This window comes from Oncorhynchus clarkii, chromosome 20 (assembly GCF_045791955.1).
Source record: "Oncorhynchus clarkii lewisi isolate Uvic-CL-2024 chromosome 20, UVic_Ocla_1.0, whole genome shotgun sequence".
NCBI classification, from domain to species: Eukaryota; Metazoa; Chordata; class Actinopteri; order Salmoniformes; family Salmonidae; genus Oncorhynchus; species Oncorhynchus clarkii.
Genome location: NC_092166.1, coordinates 12,715,588 through 12,736,330, shown reverse-complemented (window position 1 = coordinate 12,736,330; position 20,743 = coordinate 12,715,588). Strand labels below are relative to the sequence as shown.

Here is a 20,743-nt window from a genome sequence, read left to right as displayed (position 1 = left end):
TTAAATCATATTAATGAATGAGTTACATGGACATGGGGGACCTGATCATAGATCAGCATTCCTAATCTGAGACTATTTATGAATACCTTCTCCATATGAACGCTCAAGGGAGAGAGAACCTGTTACAACTAAACTCTTTCTGCCAGGTTCAGGTCATAGCACGAACAGGTAGGGTAGGCGGGTATCACCAACCCTGTTCATACAATGCTCATGCAACATCACCTTCCATAGTTGTAGCGCTGTCTTTTAATGCACCATGATCGTGACGATTGGGGCACCTGATCCCACGGCGTCTGTAAACAGCACCGCGGACGGCGACAGGGTAGGGGAGAGGATGGTGCCCACTGAAGACGACAAGATAACTAAGCAAAAACAGATGTATTCAATGTCGTTCGGTGTCCTGGGTGAGTGTCTTGAGGAATAGAGTATTTGTCGTCGTGAGGTGCATGAATTCAAGTTAGATGGTTGTAGGGAGGAAAATGATCAATGCTATTTGTGGTAGTACGAGACTATGATGCAGTATTCTCAAACATTCACGCAAAATGCCATTTACCCCAGTACTTGAGGTTAATCTCATACACCGTTCATATTAGGCTACATGCCACGATTGTTTTTGTTTTTGGTGCGTCGCGTCCGGTAGCATTGTGCGCATTCCGATGAGCAGGGCCGAATGTGGCAGATGTCTTTTGTGGTCCCACAGGTGTAGCCTAGCCTATGGGTCCAAGGCAATGGGACTGCATTTCAGTCTATTATATTGTTATGATGTCAGCTATGTATTGTAATAAATAATGGATTACGTTATTTATTTCAGTAATCTAGCAGTCAAACAAGGGAGTTTAAACGGAAACTACGATTAAAAGCTAAATATTTCATGTTGGATTTGAGTAGCTATTTTTAAGTGGCTATTTTATTAAAACTTTGTCTTGAAAAAAATGTATTGCGCAATGTGCATACGTTAAGCAATCACACACATGTCTTACACGTCCACACTTCTTACGCAAATACTCAGCACACAGTTCACAATATCACAGCAAGCGGGCAGTCATCCGAACCATCTCAGACGCATTTTACCGCACTTCCTTTTGTTTTTGAAAATTCTGTCACAACGTGGTAGAGGCGAGAGCTAACTGACTGGTATGTTTTGCAACGGTTGAAGAAAGTCATCAGCAGCAGTGCCAAAAAAAACTGAATGGCACAGGACATGGCTTTATTATCAATTTGGAGATGGAGATCAAACTGCTCTCAGAGCATTTGGTATTATTCTATATGTAAATCCGAGACATTCCATTTAGTCCATTTGTGGATGTCCATCACACATTTCATATATGTTTAGAATTACAATTTGTATTATATACATAATGAAGTAGCAAAACTCAGAATATGTTACAAATTCGCAAAACGTACAATATGTTACGACATTTTCTAAACGTATGCTATGTTACGAATTCTCGCTAGTTGGCTAAGTGGCTAACGTTAGCTAGGTGTTAGGGTTAAGTTTAGAAGTTAGGTTAAAATGTTAGGGGAAGGGTTAGGGTTAGGCAAAGAGTTATCTAAAAGGGTTAGGGGAAGGGTTAGCTAACATGCTAAGTAGTTGCAAAGTAGCAAGTAGTTGAACAGTTGCTAATTAGCAAAAATGCTAAAGTTGTCCGTGATGGGGGATAATGACTCAATGCTCAGGGCCTGTATTCATAAAGCGTCTGAGAGTACAGTGATGATCTAGGATCAGTTTAGCCTTGTCGATTATAGATAAGCTCTGCTACTCTGAGACGCCTAATGAATACAGGCCCAGATATGCTATTGAATGAGGGGACATGGGGATAACCCACATTCAGTAGGCTTTGAACTGCATTTCTACATGTTTTACAGTCAGACTATTATCCTCCATTCAGTACACACACTCACACACACAAACTTGGCCTGTAATTTATATTGGGCAGAATTGTGTTGATCATAAAGTAAAAGTGTTGGTTAGGAAAAGAGCACCACAGTAAAGTCAGTAGGTACAATCAAAGGAACATGACCCCATTTCCTATATCTGCTGATAGATGGCTTTTGACACGCTGCTACTGGTAGACCTAGCAGTCCCAGCACTATAGCAGTACCTAGGTTTAAACAGTGTTGGCAGTGAAGATAAAAGTATACAATTTAGTTGTGTAAGAATGGGGAATGATAGAGTAGTTGATGCTGTTCATAACTAAAGCCCTACAGTGGCACCTGGTTAGAGTGACAAGATTAATTTCACTTCACAATCTAGACATGGCTCACACGTTAGGGGAGGGAAAGAGGATACCTAGTCAGTTGCACAACCGAATGCGTCCACCGAAATGTGTCTTTTGTATTTAACCCAACCCCTAAATCAGCCTAGTGGTGTGTGTGTGGGTGTAAATGTGAAAGAGAGAGACAGTGAGAGAAAGAAAGTGAGAGACAGAGAAAGTGAAAGAGATAGAGACAGAGAGATGGCAGGGAATTTTAGAGGACAGAACATGTCAGTAACAGAACATTTATGGGATTGCCAGTCAACGTTTCTCATTCTTATTTGGTGTCACGTGGTTTGACTGGATTAAGTTGGACACTTTAAAATCAGCAGATCCTGTGTTTAGTACCTCCCATGTAGTGGTTGGTTTTCAATTGCAGTGCGCCAAAGCTACCATACAAGTACTGCAGCTTAGTAGAGTAAATACTGTGTGCATTATCTTCTGTTGTACAAACAACTTAAATACACAGACCCTGTGTTGTACAAGAGGAGCCAAACTCTTTTTCAATCATGCCAATGTAGAAAATGATAATGTCTAATACTTTCTGATCTGGGATGATCTGTGTCCATTTCTTTTATTATTACCCACGTTTTCTCCCCAATTGTTAGTACAACTCCTACAACTCCTGTACGGGCTCGGGAGAGACGAAGGTCAAGAGCCATGCGTCCTCCGAAACACAACTCAAGCAAGCCGCACTGCTTCTTTAACACAGCACACATCCAACCCAGAAACACCAATGTGTTGGAGGAAACACTGTACACCTAGCGACCTGATCAGCGTGCACTGCGCCTGGCCTGCCACAGGAGTTGCTAGTGCGCGATGAGACAAGGATATCCCTACCGGCCAAACCCTCCCTAACCCGGACGACGCTAGGCCAATTGTGCGTCGCACCATGGACCTCCCGGCCGTGGCCGGCTGCAACAGAGCCTGGGCTCGAACCCAGAGTCTCTGAAGGCACAGCTAGCACTGCAGTGCCTTAGACCACTGAGCCACCCGGGAGGCCCTGTCCATTTCTAACTTTCAGACAGCGGAATGCAGTAACACACTGCTTTGGCCTTGTTGATGGGCAGAAGAATGGGGAAGCTGACAATGAGGATTTGGCATTTTGGCAGAATCCTCCCTCTCCATCTGTCACCCATGTCAATCAATCAATCAATCAAATGTATTTATAAGCCCTTTTTACATCAGCTGATGTCACAAAGTGCTGGACAGAAAACCCAGCCTAAAACCTCAAACAACATGCAATGCCGGTGTAGAAGCACGGTGGCTAGGAAAAACTCCCTAGAAAGGAACCAGGCTATGAGGGGTGGCCAGTCCTCTTCTGGCTGTGCCGGGTGGAGATTATAACAGAACATGGCCAAGATGTTCAAATGTTCATAGATGACCAGCAGGGTCAAATAATAATAATCACAGTGGTTGTATAGGGTGCAACAGGTCAGCACCTCAGGAGTAAATGTCAGTTGGCTTTTCATAGCCGATCATTCAGAGTATCTCTACCGCACTTGATGTCTCTAGAGAGTTGAAAACAGCAGGTCTGGGACAGGTAGCACATCTGGTGAATAGGTCAGGGTTCCATAGCCGCAGGCAGAACAGTTGAAACTGGAGCAGCAGCACGACCAGCGTGACTGGGGACAGCAAGGAGTCATCAGGCCAGGTAGTCCTGAGGCATGGTCCAAGGGCTCAGGTCCTCCGAGAGAGAAAGAAAGAAAGAAAAAGAGAGCGAGAGCGTGCTTAAATTCACACAGGACACTGGATACGACAGGAGAAATACTCCAGATATAACAGACTGACCCTAGCCCCCCGACACATAAACTACTGCAGCATAAATACTGGAGGCTGAGACAGGAGAAATACTCCAGATATAACAGACTGACCCTAGCCCCCCGACACATACTATTGCAGTATGAATACTGGAGGCTGAGACAGGAGGATTCGGGAGACACTGGCCCCGTCCGACGATACTCTGAGACAGGGCCAAACAGGCAGGATATAACCCCACCCACTTTGCCAAAGCACAGCCCCCACACCACTAGAGGGATATCTTCAACCAACAACTTACTATCCTGAGACAAAGCCGAGTATAGCCCACAAAGATCTCCCGCACAGCACGAACCAAAAAGGGGGCATCAACCCGGATAGGAAGATCACATCAGTGACTCAACCCACTCAAGTGGCGTAACCAGTAAGCCAGTGACTCAGCCCCTGTAATAAGGTTTGAGGCAGAGAATCCCAGTGGAGAGAGGGGAACCGGCCAGGCAGAGACAGCAATGGCAATTCGTTGCTCCAGTGCCTTTCCATTGACCTGGGCCAGACTACACTCAATCATAGGACCTACTGAAGAGATGAGTCTTCAATAAAGACTTAAAGGTCGAGGCAGAGTCTGCGTCTCTCACATGGATAGGCAGACGATTCCATAAAAATTGAGCTCTATAGGAGAAAGCCCTGCCTCCAGCTGTTTGCTAAGAAATTCTAGGGACAATAAGGAGGCCTGCGTATGTGTAGGTATGTACGGCAGGACCAAATCGGAAAGACAGGTAGGAGCAAGCCCATGTAATGCTTTGTAGGTTAGCAGTAAAACCTTGAAATAGCCTTAACAGGAAGCCAGAGGCTTGCACTTGGGTAATATGCACTAACGTCTAGGAGCACGAGGACAGATGCAGAGCCTCGGTCTGACGCCATTAAAAGGTAATTTAAGTAGGTCTATTTTGAGATATCACAATATCTTTCAATAATGACAGGAATGGAGGTCTTTATTCCAGTGAGATTGCTATGGCGAACATCGGCATGTTTAGTTTTGCCCAACCTAGATTGAGGTACTGTGTCTACAGTCTCAATGGGGATAGCTGAGCTGACTACACTGACTGTGCTAGTGGCAGACTCCACTAATCTAACAGCCTGCTGTCTGGCCTGCACCCTATCTCATTGTGGACCTAGGGGAGTTAGAGCCATGTCTATGTTCGTAGATAAGATGAGCACCCCTCCAGCTAGGATGGATTCCGTCACTCCACAGCAGACCACGCTTGATCCTGTTCGTGGGTGAGTCTCAGAAATAGGGCCAGTTATCTACAAATTATATATTTTGGGAGGGGCAGAAAACAGTTTTCAACCAGCGATTGACTTATGAGACTTTGCTGTAGAGCTCATCACTCCCCCTAACTGGGAGGGGGCCAGAGACAATTACTCGATGCCGACACATCTTTCTTGCAGATTTACACACTGAAGCTATGTTGCGCTTGTTGACCTCTAACTGTTTCATCCTAACATCGTTGGTGCCGACGTGGATAACAATATCCCTATACTCTCTACACTCGGCAGTTTTAGCCAGCACCATTTTAAGATTAGCATTAATGTCGGTAGCCCTGCCCCTTGGTAAACAGTGTATGATCGCTGGATGATTCGTCTTAAGTCTAATACTGCGGGTAATGGATTCACAAATGACTAGGGTTTTCAATTTGTCAGAGCTAATGGTGGGAGGCTTCGGCGTCTCAGACCCCGTAACAGGAGGAGTAGAGATCAGAGAAGGCTCGGCCTCTGAGTCCGACCGGTTGCTTAACGGGGAGAACCGGTTGAAAGTTTCTGTCTGCATTTCCCTCCAGAAGCCATGAGAAAGTTGTCCGGCTGCGGGGACCGTGCGAGGGGATTTATACTATCTGTACTTATTTGTGACACAGACGCTGTTTCATCCTTTCCTACACTTAAATGACCCTTTCCTAACGATTGTGTCTGAAGCTGGGCTTGCAACACAGCTATCCTCACCATCAGGCGTCCTCCTTTATATTATGAATACAGCAATTGGAAGGTTAATGTTACTACTTAGCTTCGGCTGGTGGATGTCCTGACGATAAAACCTCCGGGTGAAAAAGTTGAGCGAGGGGAAAAAATGTAAATATGAAACGTTAATTAAAAAGTAAAAACCGTAAAGTTGTCAGTTAGCAACAAACCGCACAGCAGCACGTAAACAAGTCTACAAGTTAGGACCAGAAATTATGTCCCCATTTCACTGTATGTGGACTATTCTTACCCTCCATCTCTCTCTCTCTCTCTCTCTCTCTCTCCTCCCCTCTACCTCTTCCCCTTTAGATAATTTGTTTGGGAAACGCCTCTCGCAGGCCAGACAGTACATAATGTCCCATAAATCCTGGCTGAAAATGGTGCCCACGGAAGACTGTGATATCCTAATGACATTCTCAGGTACGCTAAATCACCACCTTCACCTTCCACGGTTCAGTCTCCTCAATCATGATGGGAAACTTTGAGGGGGAGTCTTATTGGCCGATGTGGGCAATGAGCCAATCACTCGTTGATGTGACGCAGAACAGTCCGCAGGGACGATTGAATAATATCCATTACCTGTATGTTTGTTTCAGAGTTAGGCACTCTATAATTCTGCACACATGCTGTGTGGGTTCACACAAATGGATCTCATTGGTCAAAGCAAGTCTGCCACATGGATCCCAACTAAAATTGGGTTGGATATGAATTATTGCACTCATTCTTGCAGGATGGGATGAAATGAAGACCCCATAAACACTAGGGCGGTTACCTCATTTGATTGTATTGACCTTTTCATGGGTCCACCCTCCCACGGTTACCGTTGCTACCTCTGTCAAGCATTGAAGAATGTTGTTGATGCAGCCTCCTTATTTGAATGTTCCAAGAGTCTGTGATCAGTCTGATGAATTACTAGAATGTGAAGTGTTAAAAAAATGTCAAGCATTGAATGACTGTGACAGAGGTTCAGTATTAATTCATGGCAATTAGGCTGTGGCTGTATATAGATTTAAATAAATGAAATACAAATTCTGACATAGAAACTGACAATTTACTCCTTTGTAGACACCATAGACGACCACACCTTGCTATGGCTGCTGAACCACATCCGACTGGGAATCCCACAAGTTACAATCCAGATCCGACAGCATCAACACACACAGGGCTACGCATTCTTTATTACAACCACATTTGAGAAGTAAGACACTCCACTTCTTACATGACATTTATGTCGGAATTGTAATGGTTAAATGTTAATTATATGGTCGTTACCTAACAGGGTTAAATTCTCGGGCCGACTCTCTTCTCTGTATACATCAATGATGTCGCTCTTGCTGCTGGTGATTCTCTGATCCACCTCTACGCAGACGACACCATTCTGTATGCCTCTGGCCCTTCTTTGGACACTGTTAACTAACCTCCAGAAGAGCTTCAATGCCATACAACTCTCCTTCCATGGCCTCCAACTGCTCTTAAACGCAATCAACCAATCATTGCCCGCACCTGCCCGCCCGACCAGCATCACTACTCTGGACGGCTCTGACTTAGAATATGTGGATAACTACAAATACCTAGGTGTCTGGCTAGACTGTAAACTCTCCTTCCAGACTCACATTAAGCATCTCCAATCAAAAATTAAATCTAGAATCGGTATCCTATTTCGCAACAAAACTTCCTTCACTCATGCTGCCAAACATACCCTCGTAAAACTGACCATCCTACCGATCCTTGACTTCGGCGATGTCATCTATAAAATAGCCTCCAACACTCTACTCAGCAAACTGGATGTAGTCTATCGCAGGGCCATCCGTTTTGTCACCAAAGCCCCATATACTACCCACCACTGCGACCTGTACACTCTTGTTGGCTGGCCCTCGCTTCATACTCGTCGCCAAACCCACTGGTTACAGGTTATCTACAAGTCTCTGCTAGGTAAAGCCCCGCCCTATCTCAGCTCGCTGGTCACCATAGCAGCACCCACTCGTAGCACGCGCTCAAGCAGGTATATCTCACTGGTCACCCCCAAAGCCAATTCCTTCTTTGGTCGCCTTTCCTTCCAGTTCTCTGCTGCCACTGACTGGAACGAACTGCAAAAATCACTGAAGCTGGAGATTCCCATCTCCCTCAATAGCTTTAAGAACCAGCTGTCAGAGCAGCTCACAGCTCACTGCACCTGTTCATAGCCCATCTGTATACAGCCCATCTATCTACCTCATCCCCATACTGTATTTATTGATTTTGCTTCTGTTGCACCACAGTATCTATACATGCACATCCATATTTTGGATCATATCTACCATTCCAGTGTTTAATTGCCATATTGTAATTACTTCGCCACCATGGCCTATTTATTGCCTTAACTCCCTTATTTGACCTAATTTGCACTCACTGTATATAGACATTGTTTTCTTTTTTCTACTGTATTATTGACTGTATGTCTTGTTCATTCCATGTGTAACTCTGTGTTGTTGTATGTGTCGAACTGCTATGCTTTATCTTGGCCAGGTCGCAGCTGCAAATGAGAACTTGTTCTCAACTAGCTTACCTGGTTAAATAAAGGTGAAATAAAAAAATATTGTTACCACATCATTCGTAAACATCACATTCATAAATAGTGGCCTGGTTCCAGATCTGTTTGTGCTCTGTTGGTTGGTTTGACAATGACCATAGGAGGAGTTGACAAGACAGAACAGTCAGATATGGGACCAGGTAAATAGCGTCTGAAACAAGACTGTCAAATAAATCTTGTGTCCTTCTCCCCTCTTGTCTTCCTCTCCTCAGCTTGCTGCGTGGTGCAGAGCTGACGGGGATGCGCAAAGTGGTCAAACCACAGTATGGAGGTGGAACACATAGGTTTTCCTGTGCAGAGGATAATATATACGAGAACATAGAGAGCGAGCTGTGCTTTTTCACCTCCCAGGTTCGTATCAGTTATGGCTATGATCTCCAAACATATTTAAACAGCTCTGATATATGTCCTGTTGCTGATGTTTACCTTGTTCCCACAAACTCTGTGGTTGTTCGATCACATCTTTTCTTCAGGAGCGTCAGAGCATCATCAAGTACTGGCTGGACAACCTGCGAGCCAAACAAGGAGAAGTCCTTCACAACTTCCACTTCCTGGAGGGACAACCAATCAGTAAACAATTGTTTTTGTATTTACTCATTGCCTGACTCTTCAGCATCACAATAAAATCTGAGACAGCTTTGTTATTGACTGATCAGTTCCAGAGCTGATGGCCAGAGGAGTAATCTATCAAGTGTTTCCTCTACACGAGCAACGGATCCTCAGTCAGCTGATGACGTCATGGGTCCAAGCTGTCTGTGAGAGACAGCCTTTGGGTGAGCAGCACCTGTTGAGACAATATAGCATGCTTAATTGTTACAATAAATTGATCATTCTATCATAGAATAAGATAATATAATTTGCACTACAAATACAATATCAATGGAAAGATACACATTTCTTAAAAATATAATTTACTAACCGAAGCCAATAACCCATTGTGTCTGTCTTTGTCTGTCATGTTGTTGGTGTCATGTCTGTGTGTCAGATGACATCTGTGATTACTTTGGGGTGAAGATTGGCATGTACTTTGCCTGGCTGGGTTTCTACACCAACTCCATGCTGTACCCTGCAGTCATCGGCTTCCTGCTGTGGATCCTGGCTGAGGCTGACCAGGTAGGTGGTGCAGCATCACATTACCTAATGGAGATCTCACACTGGTCAACACCTACTCATTCAAGGCTTTTTTCTTTATTTTTCAATTTCCTACATTGTAGAATAATAGTGAAGAAATCAAAACTATGAAATAACACATGGAATCATGTACGAAAGTAAACAAAAAAGTGTTAAACAAATCAAAATATATTTTATATTTGAGATTCTTCAAATAGCCACCCTTTGCCTTGATGACAGCTTTGCACACTCTCAACCAGCTTCATAAGGTAGTCAGTCACCTGGAATGCATTTCAATTAACAGGTGTGTCTTCTTAAAAGTTCATTTATGGAATTGCTTTACTTCTTAATGCATTTGAGACAGTTGTGTTGTGACAAGGTAGGGGGGGGGGGGGGGGTATACAGAAGATAGCCCTATTTGCTTCTTACCATATTATGGTAAGAACAGCTCAAATAAGCAAAAATAAATGACAGTCCATCATTACTTTAAGACATTAAGGTCAGTCAATATGGAACATTTCAAGAACTTTGAAACTTTCTTCAAGTGCAGTCACAAAAACCATCAAACGCTATGATGAAACTGGCTCTCAATGAGGACCACCACAGGAAAGGAAGACCCTGAGTTACCTCTGCTGCAGAGGATAAGTTCATTAGAGACTTGCTTGGGACAAGAAACCCAAGCAATGGACATTAGACTGGTGGAAATTTGTCCTTTGGTCTGGAGTCCAATGAGATTTTTGGTTCCAACCGCCGTGTCTTTGTGAGACGCGGTGAGGGTGAACGGATGATCTCCGCATGTGTTATTCCCACCATAAAGCATGGAGGTGGAGGTGTTATGTTGTGGTGGTGCTTTGCTGGTGATACTGTCTTTGATTAATTTAGAATTCAAGGCACACTTAACCAGCATAGCTACCACAGCATTCTGCAGCGATACGCCATCCCATCTGGTTTAGGCTTAGAGGGACTATCATTTGTTTTTCAACATGGACAGTGACCCAACACACCTCCAGGCTGTGTAAGGTCTTTTTTAGCAAGAAAGAGAATGATAGAGTGCTGCATCAGATGACCTGGCCTCCACAATCCCCTGACCTTCATTAAGTTGGGTTAGGGATGAGTCGGACCGCAGAGGGAAGGAAAAGCAGCCAGCAAGTGCTCAGCATATGTGGGAACTCCTTCACGACTGTTGGAAAAGCATTCCAGGTGAAGCTGGTTGAGAGAATGCCAAAAGTGTGCAAAGCTGTCATCAAGGCAAAGGGTGGTGTAACGGTTTTCTTCTGGTGAAAGAGAAGCGGACCAAAATGCAGCGTGGTTATCTTTATACATCTTTAATCAAGATGATAAAGAACAATTACAAAAACCAATAAACGTACCGTGAAAAACCGAAACAGCCCTATCTGGTGCAAACAGAGACAGGAACAATCACCCACAAAAACCCAACACCAAACAGGCTACCTAAATATGGTGCCCAGTCAGAGACAATGACTAACACCTGCCTCTGATTGAGAACCATATCAGGCCAAACACAGAAACAGACAAACTAGACACACAACATAGAATGCCCACTCAGATCACACCCTGACCAAACAAAACATAGAAACATACAAAGCAAACTATGGTCAGGGTGTGACAGGTGGATATTTAGATTTGTTAAATACTTTTTTGGTTACTACATGATTCCATGTGTGTTATTTTATAGTTTTGATGTCTTTCCTATTATTCTACAATGTATAAAATAATACAAATTAAGAAAAACCTTTGAATTAGTAGGTGTTCTAAAATGTTTGACCAGTAGTGTACCTGTCAATAGTGCAATCTTAGAAAAAAGGGTTCCAAAAGGGTTCTTCAGCTGTCCTCATAGGAGAACCTTTTTGGTTCCAGGTACAAGCCTTTTTGGTTCCAGGTATAACCCTTTTGGGTTTCATGTAGAGCACTCTGTGGAAATGGTTCTACATAGAACCCAAAAGGGCTCTACCTGGAGCAAAAAGGATTTGGTTATTTAACCCTTTTAGGTTCTAAGTAGCACCTTTTTTCCTAAGACTGTATCACAATGTAGTTTAGCCTTGTCCATAATCTGACAATGACAGAGTGTAGGAGTTTGCAAGATAGCACGAACAGATCTAGAACTAGACTCCATGTAACTATTCAAATGACTCACTTGTATCTCCACCCGGCACAGCCAGAAGAGGACTGGCCACCCCTCATAGCCTGGTTTCTCTCTAGGTTTCTTCCTAGGTTTTGGCCTTTCTAGGGTGTTTTTCCTAGCCACCGTGCTTCTACACCTGCATTGCTTATTGTTTGGGGTTTTAGGCTGGGTTTCTGTACAGCACTTTGAGATATCAGCTGATGTAAGGGCTATATACAGTGGGGAGAACAAGTATTTGATACCCTGCTGATTTTGCAGGTTTTCCTACGTATGTCATGCAATAAAATGCTAATTAATTACTTAAAAATCATACAATGTGATATTCTAGATTTTTTTTAGATTCTGTCTCTCACAGTTGAATTGTACCTATAATAAAAATTACAGACCTCTACATGCTTTGTAAGTAGGAAAACCTGCAAAATTGGCAGTGTATCAAGTACTTGTTCTCCCCACTGTAAATGCATTTGATTTGATTGGATTTGTTGAAATCTATTTGTATGTGTTTTCTCTCCTAATCACCACATAAAAATTAATGTGAAAAAATATGGATGTGTTGGCCTAGACTACAAAACTGTATTTCACCCACCATAGCACTTACCATCTCTGTGCTCTGTGATACATGTCCAGTGTTATTTGTTGTTGATATTTAGTAGAAAGATTCCCCTATTCTGTATGTATCTCATGTGGCTCACTCACTTCTCCACTCCCCCACAGACCAGCCAGGACATCTGCTGTGTGGTGTTTGCCCTCTTCAACGTGGTGTGGGCGACACTCTTCCTGGAGAGGTGGAAGCGGAGAGAAGCCGAGCTAGCATACAGGTGGGGAACACTGGACACTCCTGCCGAGTCCCTTGAAGATCCTAGACCCCAGTTTCGGGTGAGCGTCTTGTTATTGCATCCTATTCATTCAGAGTTAGGCCGAGATTCAATCTGGGCACGTTGTAGAGCACTTGACATTTAAAGATACTTTCCGATTGAGCTGAAATCTGTCCTGTTACCATGAATGTATGCAGACGTTGAGAACATTCCCTTTAAAAGACACATTGTCGACAGCGCTCTACAATGCATCATGGATTGAATCCCGATCTTAGATTACTACCAGTGCTGTTTGGTTCCTTCAGGACAATGGCCAAAGTAGAAATTCCATCAGCAACCTCATACAGCTGTCCCAGGGCCGGAGTTTACGGGTCTACAGGGCCGGAGTTTACGGGTCTACAGGGCCAGAGTTTAGGGGTCTACAGGGCCAGAGTTTACGGGTCTACAGGGCCGGAGTTTACGGGTCTACAGGGCCAGAGTTTAGGGGTCTACAGGGCCAGAGTTTAGGGGTCTACAGGGCCGGAGTTTAGGGGTCTACAGGGCCAGAGTTTAGGGGTCTACAGGGCCGGAGTTTAGTGGTCTACAGGGCCAGAGTTTAGGGGTCTACAAGGCCGGAGTTTACGGGTCTACGGGGCCAGAGTTTACGGGTCTACAGGGCCAGAGTTTAGGGGTCTACAGGGCCAGAGTTTAGGGTTCTTCAGGGCCAGAGTTTAGAGGTCTACAGGGCCAGAGTTTACAGGTCTACAGGGCCAGAGTTTAGAGGTCTACAGGGCCAGAGTTTAGGGGTTTACAGGGCCAGAGTTTACGGGTCTTCAGGGCCAGAGTTTACAGGTCTACAGGGCCAGAGTTTAGGGGTCTACAGGGCCAGAGTTTACAGGTCTACAGGGCCAGAGTTTAGGGGTCTACAGGGCCAGAGTTTACAGGTCTACAGGGCCAGAGTTTAGGGGTCTACAGGGCCAGAGTTTACGGGTCTACAGGGCCAGAGTTTACGGGTCTAGAGGGCCAGAGTTTAGAGGTCTACAGGGATAAGTAATATGAGATATAGGTTTGGAGAGTGTTGTGTGAATTCCAAGGGGTCCTGGGGTTTCTAAAGGGGAAGTTGTCTCTGTCCTCCTTAGGTCCGGCTAACTCAATTGGTAGCGTGTGAAACTCTGGGTCGTGGGTTCGAGCCCCACGTTGGGCGCTAAGCATTTTAGTTGGTGTGTGTCTGACTGTGTGTGTGTTTTTCAGGGTGTAAAGCGGTGTAGCCCCATAACAGACTGTGAGGAGTTTTACTACCCACCCTGGAAGAGGACGATTTTCAGGTGGATGGTCAGCCTCCCCATCTGTCTCCTCTGTCTCTGCTTTGTCTTCCTGGCCATGCTTGTCTGTCTGGAGATGCAGGTAAGAGACAGAAATCAACAGAAAATAGCTATATTGACATTTAAAGGCATTTTTAAACGCTGCATATGTCGGCACAGTAGGAAATGACCTTTAAATTTAAACCGTGCTACAGATTGAAGCAAGCCCTTAGCCATCGGAGTCAAGCATGGTCCACTATTGAAGTATTGAAAGAAGGTTGAGGACTGCAGCTTAATTCTCTTTAATAATATTTATTGTTGACATGTTTCAAAGGAGCTCCTTCGTCAAAAAGCACTAAGTATCGTTAGGGCTCGATACAATCCATATCGCGGAGGTTCAGCAGTACAATATTGCGCAAAACAAATGTACATGTAATTTCTGATTGAGCCGAGATACTGTACAGTGCATTCAAGACCCTTTGCTATGAGACTCGAAATTGAGCTCAGGTGCATTCTGTTTCCATTGACCATCCTTAAGATGTTTCTACAACTTGATTGGAGTCCTCCTGTGTTAAATTCAATTGATTGGACATGATTTGGAAAGGCACACAAATCTAATTTTATTTGTCACATGCTCCGAATACAACAGGTGTGGTGGACCTTACCGTGAAATGCTTACTTACAAGCCCTTAACCAACAATGCAGTTTTAAGAAAAATACCTAACAAAATAAGAAATAAAGTAACAAATAATTAAAGAGCAGCAGTAAACGTGTCTATATGATGCCCCACAGTTGACAGTGCATGTCAGAACAAAAACCAAGCAATGAGGTTGAAGGAATTGTCCGTAGAGCTCCGAGACAGTATTGTGTCGAGGCGCAGATCTGGGGAAGGGTACCAAAACATTTCTGCCGCGTTGAAGGTCCCCAAGAACACAGTGGCCTCCATCATTCTTAAATGGAAAAAATTTGTAACTACCAAGACTCTTCCTAGAGCTGGCTGCCCGGCCAAACTGAGCAATCAGGGGAGAAGGTACTTGGTCAGGGAGGTGATCAAGACCCCGATGGTCACTCGGACAGAACTCTAGAGTTCCTCTGTGGAGATGGGAGAACCTTCCAGAAGGACAACCATATCTGCAGCACTCCACCAATCAGGCCTTTATGGTTGAGTGGCCAGCCGGAAGCCACTCCTCAGTAAAAGGCACATGACAGCCCGCTTGCAGTTTGCCAAAAGGCACCTAAAGAACTCTCAGACCATGACAAACAAGATTCTCTGGTCTGACGAAACCAAGATTGAACTCTTTGGCCTGAATACCAAGCGTCACGTCTGGAGGAAACTTGTCACAATCCCTAGGGTGAAGCATGGTGGTGGCAGCATCATGCTGTGGGTATGTTTTTCAGCACCAGGGACTGGGAGACTAGTTACAAAATGTGGAAAAAGGGGTCTGAATACTTTCTGAATGCACTGTATGCAACTTTTACCGTAAATGCAGTCTCGACTAACGTGGGAATATGTCCTTTAAATTACAATCGCTCTATAGGATCCCTTAGTGTCAGAAATGGTTAGTGTGTACTGCCGTTTAAATCACAACTTTTCAGGGATAAGCGCTTTTAAGATCAAAGATAATGGCTCAAGGGTTAATTAACCTGTCTTGCTGTAATTACATTTTTCTATTTTTTTGGTTGATCTCTTCTTTCTTTTTATAGGAGTTTGTGATGGAAATTAAGGAGTTACCCAGTATCACAAGATTCATTCCTAAAATTTTGCTGGCCATCGTTGTGACTGTATGTGGTGAGGTGTATAGGAAGATCGCCCATTGGCTCAATGATATGGGTAAGCCGTTCAGCTGAGATTCACTGATATGAGCAACAGGTGAGGAATGATCGGAGCAATGACCTGACCTAGGCAACAGCGACTAGGATCTGGTTTCAATGATGAACTCTTTATGACATGAACCACATCACTGCCTACATCACTACTTTATCCGCTTGAATAAAATACTAAATAGTAGCTAGCAAGATTGAGATCACAGAGGTTATTTTTAGAGTGCATTTCACAAATGGCTAGTTTACATCAACTACCCTTCACTAAAACAACTGTAATGGTTTTGCCTGCAAACTTATGTTTTGAATCGCCACATTCTGGCATGTCTGCCTCGTGGTTTGATGGGAGAGTCTCCGGAATATTTTCCCCTGAACGACATAGTTCCTCTATGCCAAAAGATTGAAACCAAACCCTATGTGTTGCCTAGGGTCAGGTTTTCCAGACTAGCAGTGAGGGCCCGACTCAGAGTAGGAGTAGTGATCTGGGATCAGGTCCCTCCCTGTTCATGTCATCTACAAGGCAAGCGCTATACGAATACTGGCTCTGATCTCTTCAGGTTTAGTACAAAGTGATCATACAGGTTTGTTCAGTAATCAGTATCAAATGGAGCGATGTATTTTAATGATTCTTATCACTTTGTTACAGAGAACTACAGACTTCAGAGTGCCTATGAGAATAATCTCATCATTAAAATGTTTTTTGTAAGTTAGACTTTTCATGTTTATTTTATTCCTACTGTTCTCTATTACCCAAAGGGTGTTTTATTGACTAACACTGTTGTATATATGTTTATAAATGTCATGTCTCATTCAGACTCCTTCTCTTCATTTTGCAGTTTGAGTTTATAAATTCTTACCTTAGCCTTTTCTACATCGGATTCTACCTCAAGGACATGGAGCGACTGAAGGAGGTAAAATCTGTCAATTAGGTTTGAAAAATGGAAAACATGAGTGTACAAAATTATTCTCGCTAAAAGAACAGCAATAACAGAATCACTCAAACGATCTCTTCACAGATGCTAGCCACTCTCCTGATCTTCCGCCAGTTTCTCCAGAACATCAAGGAGGTGCTCCAGCCTTATCTGTACGAGCACCACAAACTAGGAGTATTTACTCCCAAGATCGTGTGGGAAGTTCTCCAGGCCATAGTGATCAAGTACAGCCGCCTGGCTCTAGGAAAGGCCCAGGCTTCATGGACTATCCAATCACTGCTAGGCCCCAAAGGCCTTGCCACACATCCTGTGAATGGACAGACAGAACAGAACAAGAGAGGAGATCTAAAGGCTGGCTACAGGTTCACAGAGGAAGAGTGGGACATAAATGACACATTGAGGCAGCGGAAGATTAGCTTCAATGAGAAGGTGGATGTTGCCAGGGATGTTGCCATGGCGACCCAGCCCGAGGACAGCTTCCCGGAGGACAGTCCCACGATGGTGGAGGAGGGCATGGATCCTTCCAGCATCTTTGAGATGGGCGACGATGACAGTGACTATGAGTTATCTGAGACCAAGGAGACTAGTGTCTCCCCACCAAGTGGCTATGACACAGTAGTATGTCAGAGACGGAAAAATCCAATCCCAGAGAAAGAATCCACAAAGTCCTGGATTGACCCGCCTGAGGAGCCCAAGTCTGTCATCCTTACCCAAGCAGAGATGGAGAGCTGCATGCAGACGTATGAGGTATGGCTTAGTTGTCAGATCTGTTGTTATGAACTGGATCTGCTGTCTGTGTATCAATGCAACACAGTGCATTAGGTTTATATTGTACACATGTTTAGTTTCATTTGAATGGACTTGAGTTAGTATTTGGTGCATACAAAGCATAGTGCATTCAGATTTGAAGTAAAAAGTGATTTAAACACAAATGCTATTCAATGACAGCCCATGCAGTTATATGACTTAGATTTTTGACCTCTGACCCAACAGGACACCCTGCAGGACTACCAGGAGATGTTCATCCAGTTTGGCTACGTCGTGCTCTTCTCCTCTGCCTTCCCATTGGCTGCCATGTGCGCACTCATCAACAACATTATAGAGATCCGGAGTGACGCCTTGAAGCTCTGTACTGGCCTGCAGAGGCCCTTTGGCCAGAGGGTGGAAAGCATCGGACAGTGGCAGGTTAGTAGTCGCTCACATCTGGGCTCGTGTTCAAAGACATCTCTAAGTAGGAGTGCTGATCTAGGATCAGCTCCCCCTAGTGCCTGTAATCTTATTCATTGTGATTTAAAAGGCAAAAATCATAGACTATCACTCCTATTCTCCAATTATGCGTTTATCATGGTACAGTATGTCCCAGGACATATATTTAAATACATATTTACCTCACCTGCAATTAAGCTTAAACTTAGAGAACCATTTTAAAATCATGCAATTCTTCAAAAAAGCAAGACAACAGCTATTTCTTTCATAAAGATAATTTCCCTCTGAGATATTTTAATCTCTTCTCTTTCTGTGTGCAGACTGCAATGGAGGCCATGGGCTTGATAGCCATCATGGTGAACTGTTACCTCATTGGCCAGTGTGGTCAGCTGCAGCGTCTCTTCCCCTGGCTGAGCCCAGAGATGGTCATCATCTCCATCGTGGTACTGGAGGTAAAATAATGCAGTGGACATTGTGTTTTAGCACCTTTCTCAAAACCAAGGAGGCTGTACGGACTATAACACAATGCGGGGGGGGGGGGGGGCTGTTTAAGCACAAGTCAACAGCCTTCACTCAAATACGGCATTTTGTTTTGAAAATCAATTTCAGCGTTGTACAATAATGTAGATGCATATTGTGCTGTCTTTTAAAATTGAAAAAGACTTGACAGGTAATTGAGAAGAACAAGAGCTGCTGAAAGGCATGAGCCCAACGTGGGGCTCGTACCCACAACCCTGTGATTAAGAGTCTTAGGCTATACCAACTGATCTTGCCGGCTTGAAAAGATCAAGCAGCTCCCTCTACACACACAGCATGGCATCGTCACACTCTTTCCACTCTGGTATAGATGAATTACACTTTTCTGTGTTTTTATGTCACTGTTTGCTCAGTCTGTCCTTTGTTGTTTTGGGACTGACAGCATTTTGCCATCCTCCTCAAATACGTCATCCATGTGGCCATCCCTGATATCCCTGGATGGGTCGCAGACCAGATGGCCAAACTGGAGTATCGTCGAAGGGAGGCTTTCAAGGTACAGTTGCATAGGTTGAAACACTTGGCTAAATCCACAGAGCAAGCTGTTATATACTGTCCGCGTCTATCACTATCATCCTCCAAGTTTGTGTCCTTTATGTGTCTTCTTAGCGTTTAAATTTTTTTTTGAATCGTGTATGCCTGCATCATACAGACACTGTAGTATGTTTGAGTCCATCAGGGCATCTTTTTGTACTGAATGCATCAAAAGGATATGCCTCTGACACTTCACTTGAACTCTCCAGTAACGTTGGCCTACATAACACTGTCATTATAATTTAATTACTTAATAACAGATTTCATACAGTCATGAAAGTTGATGTCAGCATATGGTGTTTAACTTTACACAGTCATGACACGAACCAAAGCTGGTCATAGAAAGTGTCTGCTCTCTTTATGCCACATATTGTATATTACCTTGTTCCTATGCAGAAGCACGAGCATCAGGCCCAGCAGCACTTCCAGCAGCAGCTGAGGAGGCGGCGTGAGGAGGAGGAGCTGCAGCGTCAGGCTGAGCTCCAGGCCGAGGCCCGGCAGGAGAGCGAGTACCACAAGGCTGACCACCAGCACCACCATGACAAGACACAGGGCAAGCCTGGGGACAAGCCCAAGAGACCCAGCTCTCTGCTGGGCAACAACAACGTGATGAAGCTCAAGCAGATCTTCCCCCAGCAGGGGAAGTTCTCTACGGGCACGGCCCGATCCCCTCAGTCCCCAACCGGGGCAGAAGCAAAACTACCAGGTTTCCTCAGCTTCAAGTTCCGGAAGTCTCCGGAGTTGAAGAAGGAGCCGTTGTCAGTAACACCAGCGCCGGGGACCGTGGTGACGACTGCTTCCGTGAACCAGGAGAAGTCTCAATCCCCCAGCAGGACCTTCAGCCCAGGGAAGCTGTTCAGCTTCAGCAGGTCAGAGGGCGCAGTGGTGTGTGCAAACGGAGCTCAGCCGTCCAAACCAGGTGATTCTGGCCCCCAGGCCGCTCCTAACACCCAGCCCACCAGGCAGGACTTGAACACAACTCCGTCAGGCGAGGAGCTACCCTCGTCTGAGAGCGAGAAGGGAGAAACGAGACTATCTAGCGATACTGACAATTCTGGCTCCAAGTGTTAGTCCATCGTCATGGCAACATTGAACGTTTAAGAAAGGGAAGCAGAGTACGATACATTTTTATCCTTGTTAAAATGTCACCATGTTAGATGGAGAGTATGATAAAATTGTTATCCTTGTTAAAATGTCACCGTGGTAAATGCACTTCCTGTAGGTCATCCTGAACAAGCTAAATTATGAAATGTAAGGTCAGATTGCAGCAGGTTTTGGGATAATTCTCCACAATCCAAATGACAGTAAATATAGGCTATATCTGTTCTATATACTGACTGTATAAGTGGATACTATGTACAAATTGTAACAGTTTAACCCCTTGAATGAAGCCCAAGTACCGTCATTAAATACAGTTATAAGACTGCATGACTTGTGGTTCTGATAATCATAAAGCATTCCTGTAAGATCTGGATGGCAGTTTCCAGTAAAGATTTTGTCAATCCATTCACCAGATTTGATGTCTTAAAAGCATGGCGAATCATCTGCATGCCTGAAATAAATGTCTTCAGTTATTCAGCACCTTCTAAACCAAGCCATCATATATTCCTGCAATAGGACAGAATAAGTACATTCACTGTGACTGTAAGAGATATTCTATTTTTCTTGACTTTGTTTTTCTATGAATTATTTTATTACATGATGTAGTGAATGTACCTCAATGATGCAAAACGCACTTCAATAAACTTCATCATGAGACCACAGAAAATGTAA

The 20,743-nt window shown here is 44.2% G+C and overlaps 1 protein-coding gene across 2 annotated transcripts; it reads left to right on the top strand.

Annotated features, from left to right (window-relative positions):
* Positions 1–227: 227 nt before the first annotated feature.
* Positions 228–20,738, top strand: LOC139375922 (anoctamin-8-like). 2 transcript variants are annotated; one of them, XM_071117887.1, is made up of 17 exons: positions 228–404; positions 6,336–6,446; positions 7,092–7,224; positions 8,808–8,946; positions 9,069–9,165; positions 9,252–9,368; positions 9,581–9,708; positions 12,563–12,724; positions 13,894–14,046; positions 15,648–15,774; positions 16,411–16,466; positions 16,601–16,675; positions 16,781–17,443; positions 17,690–17,881; positions 18,223–18,354; positions 18,822–18,932; positions 19,367–20,738. In XM_071117887.1, the coding sequence occupies exons 1-17, from the start codon at positions 257–259 to the stop codon at positions 20,039–20,041; spliced, it is 3,219 nt and encodes a 1,072-aa protein (XP_070973988.1). In that variant the 5' UTR covers positions 228–256; the 3' UTR covers positions 20,042–20,738. The 2 variants fall into 2 exon arrangements, with proteins under 2 accessions (XP_070973988.1, XP_070973989.1); XM_071117888.1 differs by lacking the exons at positions 228–404; positions 6,336–6,446; positions 7,092–7,224 and adding an exon at positions 8,512–8,585 and having other exon boundaries at positions 19,367–20,184.
* Positions 20,739–20,743: the final 5 nt, after the last annotated feature.